This window comes from Piliocolobus tephrosceles, unplaced genomic scaffold (assembly GCF_002776525.5).
Source record: "Piliocolobus tephrosceles isolate RC106 unplaced genomic scaffold, ASM277652v3 unscaffolded_25934, whole genome shotgun sequence".
Lineage (NCBI taxonomy): Eukaryota > Metazoa > Chordata > Mammalia > Primates > Cercopithecidae > Piliocolobus > Piliocolobus tephrosceles.
Genome location: NW_022308681.1, coordinates 1 through 3,079, shown reverse-complemented (window position 1 = coordinate 3,079; position 3,079 = coordinate 1). Strand labels below are relative to the sequence as shown.

The 3,079-nt window shown below is 17.5% G+C and overlaps 1 protein-coding gene across 4 annotated transcripts; it reads right to left on the bottom strand.

Annotated features, from left to right (window-relative positions):
• Positions 1-678: 678 nt before the first annotated feature.
• LOC113221570 lies at positions 679-3,057 on the bottom strand. 4 transcript variants are annotated; one of them, XR_003307940.1, is made up of 9 exons: positions 2,995-3,057; positions 2,651-2,781; positions 2,390-2,441; positions 2,187-2,239; positions 1,924-1,977; positions 1,758-1,811; positions 1,566-1,647; positions 1,220-1,327; positions 679-1,078 (listed from the first exon to the last, which is right to left on the bottom strand). XR_003307940.1 is itself a non-coding variant. In XM_026450894.1 (9 exons), the coding sequence occupies exons 1-9, from the start codon at positions 3,007-3,009 to the stop codon at positions 1,014-1,016; spliced, it is 606 nt and encodes a 201-aa protein (XP_026306679.1). In that variant the 5' UTR covers positions 3,010-3,051; the 3' UTR covers positions 679-1,013. The 4 variants fall into 4 exon arrangements, 3 of the variants coding, with proteins under 3 accessions (XP_026306679.1, XP_026306680.1, XP_026306681.1); XM_026450894.1 differs by having other exon boundaries at positions 2,659-2,781; positions 2,995-3,051; XM_026450895.1 differs by having other exon boundaries at positions 1,570-1,647; positions 2,659-2,781; positions 2,995-3,051.
• Between the last annotated feature and the right edge of the window lie 22 nt (positions 3,058-3,079).

Genomic DNA, 3,079 nt, shown 5'->3' with positions numbered 1-3,079 from the left:
TTTTTTTTTTTTTTTTTTTTATATTATATATATATAATATACATACAATTATAGGCATGTATGGATGTGGTTTTTATATGTTTTTGTTTTTAAAATTTTTTATAATTGAATAAATATTAATATATGTATATATATACATATATAATGTATCAAACCAAAGCATTTTTTTTTTTTTTTTAATATTTGTATTTATTTTTATATTTATTTTTATTTTTTTATGTAATAAAAGAATATAATATTTAAAACATTATAAACTTTTGGAGCCTTAGTAGTTTAGTGGAATTGTAGTATACTATATTCACCGTACTTTTTAGGTTCTTTTTACACAACATTAAGAATGCTTAAAATTTTGTTTATAAATTATTTTTTTTTATAAATAAAACTTTTATTATTATTATTATTTTTAATTTTTGTACATGTATAAGTATATGTATTCGTATATGTATAAGTATAATTGTATGTATATATGTGATAAATCCACTTATTTTTATAATATACTACATGTGTTGTACTTTCTTTTAAAGGTTTTTTTAGATTAACTACTAGCAAAATATGTTACTATTATATTTTTTCGCTTAGTATCACACTGTGCATATAAATGTGTATATACATACATACATATAAATATTTGTTTCTTAACTTAAAAATAACTTTTTTTTTTTTTTTTTTTGTGTTTTATTCATATATATATATATATTTTCCATAATTGCTTACTTGTAATGTTTAATTTGATAAACGAAATAATATAAAAATATATAAACAAACGCAGTATTAAAAATAAAATCAAATAATTTAAAAAAATTCACAATATATAGTTTGTCCAATTATTGTTAAACAAATAATAAAAAATTTATAAATGTACACTCTTTTTTATAAAATCATATTGATGGATGTAGTAAAATACGTAAATTACACATAGATGTATGCACAATATATTTCCATATCTTTTGTTAATATTAAAAAAAAAAAAAAGAAAAAAAAAAACATTCATCAGTAACGGTTTAGTTGGGGATTTACGTTTTACTAGTAGGATCAAAAGCTAGTATATCACCATTTCTGTTATTTTGTTTTTGAAGCGCTAAAAAAATATATATATATATATATATATAATTAAAAAAATATATGTAATTAAAAAAAAAAGAAGAAACACAATTAAATAATATCTATGGTACTTTTTTATTTTAAAAAGAATATGCAGATTTATAATAGTCAAAATTACCTTCCCTTCGTTCTTGAGATATTTTATTTTTATATTTTTCTTTATTTTTAATTTCTTCATACTTATCTTTATATAACACAGTGTTTTCATTATATACAGAATCAACACCTTAATTTAAAAAAAATATATATATATATATATATATATATATATATATATATATATACGTATATGTACATATGTTAATGTAGTTATATTCTTTTTCTATAGTTGTGACTAGTGTTTAATATGCGTACTTTTTTTTTTTTTATCAAATTATATAAGTGCCTAATGATTATAGTATGTTATAAAAATATATATTTTTATTTTATTATTTAATATTTATAATAAATTTTTTTTTTAAAACCAACTATTCCTCTAGGATAATGTGATTTAATTACTCTGGCCAGTTTAATATCTTGTTTTATTTCGTTTGATAATTTTATAGTCTATAATTGTGATAGTAATATACACATATATATGTGTATGCACGTATAACATAACATACACTTAAAAAGTAAAAAAAAAAAATATATTTTTTAATATTCTTTTTGTTTACTTCTAAATATTTATTTTGCATTAGTTCATATTCTTCTCTTCTTTCATTGGGTTTCTGGTTTAAAAAAAAAAAAAAAAAATGTATATATATATATATGTGTGTATGATAAAAAATAAAAAGTTAACTTTAATTAATTGTTAACTCTTTCTATTTTGTTTTTATTTACCATCAATCTCTCCATTTTTAGCCACTCTAAGTAATCTTTCTTTAACTCATTTTTCTAAAAAATAATAAATTGTTTCATTCGGTGTTAAAAGTAATAGTTTTTTTTTTTTTTTTTTTTTTACGTTTCGTAAGTGTTTAAGTTTTAATTGTATTTTGTTATAATTCTAATTGTGTTCGAATTTGTTTCTTTAAATATTTTAAGATATAAAAATATATATATATATGTATATATATATACATAATGTGTAAACAAATTTTTATTACTCTTTCAATTTTAGGCAAAGGATTTGTAATATGTACTGTTCCAATTTTAGATTCTGTTTAAGGAAAAAAATATATATATATATATATATATATATATATGTATATTCTATGATTAAAGCAATTTTAAGTAGAACAAAAAAAAAAAAATTCAAGGAAAACATAAAAAAATTATATATACAAAAATTATGTATAAAAAGAGTTACCATTTTCCACCAAATCGGTAAATATAGGAGGACCGTCACTTTCATATATTCTCTTAAATAATAAAAAATACAAAAAATTATAAAAAATATATTTTAGCTAGCATTATATATATATATATATATATATATATATATTTATTTTTAAATAAAAATATGATAGTTTTGCAAATACAAATTAATTTATATCGTATTATATAATAATAATAATAATAATAATTATTAATATTATTTATACGTTTTTTTTATTATTATTTTATTTACTTGTTTACCACATAATCTTCTTTGTCCCTATTTATTTTCTTAAATACATAATCACCCGTTTTTGGACATCTTTCTATTTTCTCTTCTTTTTCGTCTTTTAAATCGGGAAAATAATCATCAATTAATTGATCCTTTTTTATTTTTTTTTAAAGTTTTATGTTAAAAAAAAAAAAAAAAAAAAAAGTAATAGAAAAAAGGTGATAGAAAAAATTGAGGGAAGAAAATATTTACACTGTAAATTATTTTGTTTTTATTTTTTTATATCATTCGTTTTGTTGTCTATTTTGTTGTTTATTCTGCTGTATATTTTATTTCCAATTTTTATTTTGTATTTTATATTTTACAAATTTCTGGTGCATAGACAAATTATCTGTTTTATTTGAGTCATATTTATTTTTTTCCGTTCCCATTTTCTCTTTTTTTTTTTTT

Bases quoted from the DNA above. Each gene is read 5' to 3' on its own strand.
- LOC113221570 (XM_026450894.1), bottom strand. The intron at 1,812-1,923 runs GTAAATAAAAAC...TTTTTAAACCAG, and splicing joins TAAAAATGGAGAGATTGATG to AAACCCAATGAAAGAAGAGA. The intron at 1,648-1,757 runs GTAAACAAAAAG...TCACAATTATAG, and splicing joins TGCAAAATAAATATTTAGAA to ACTATAAAATTATCAAACGA.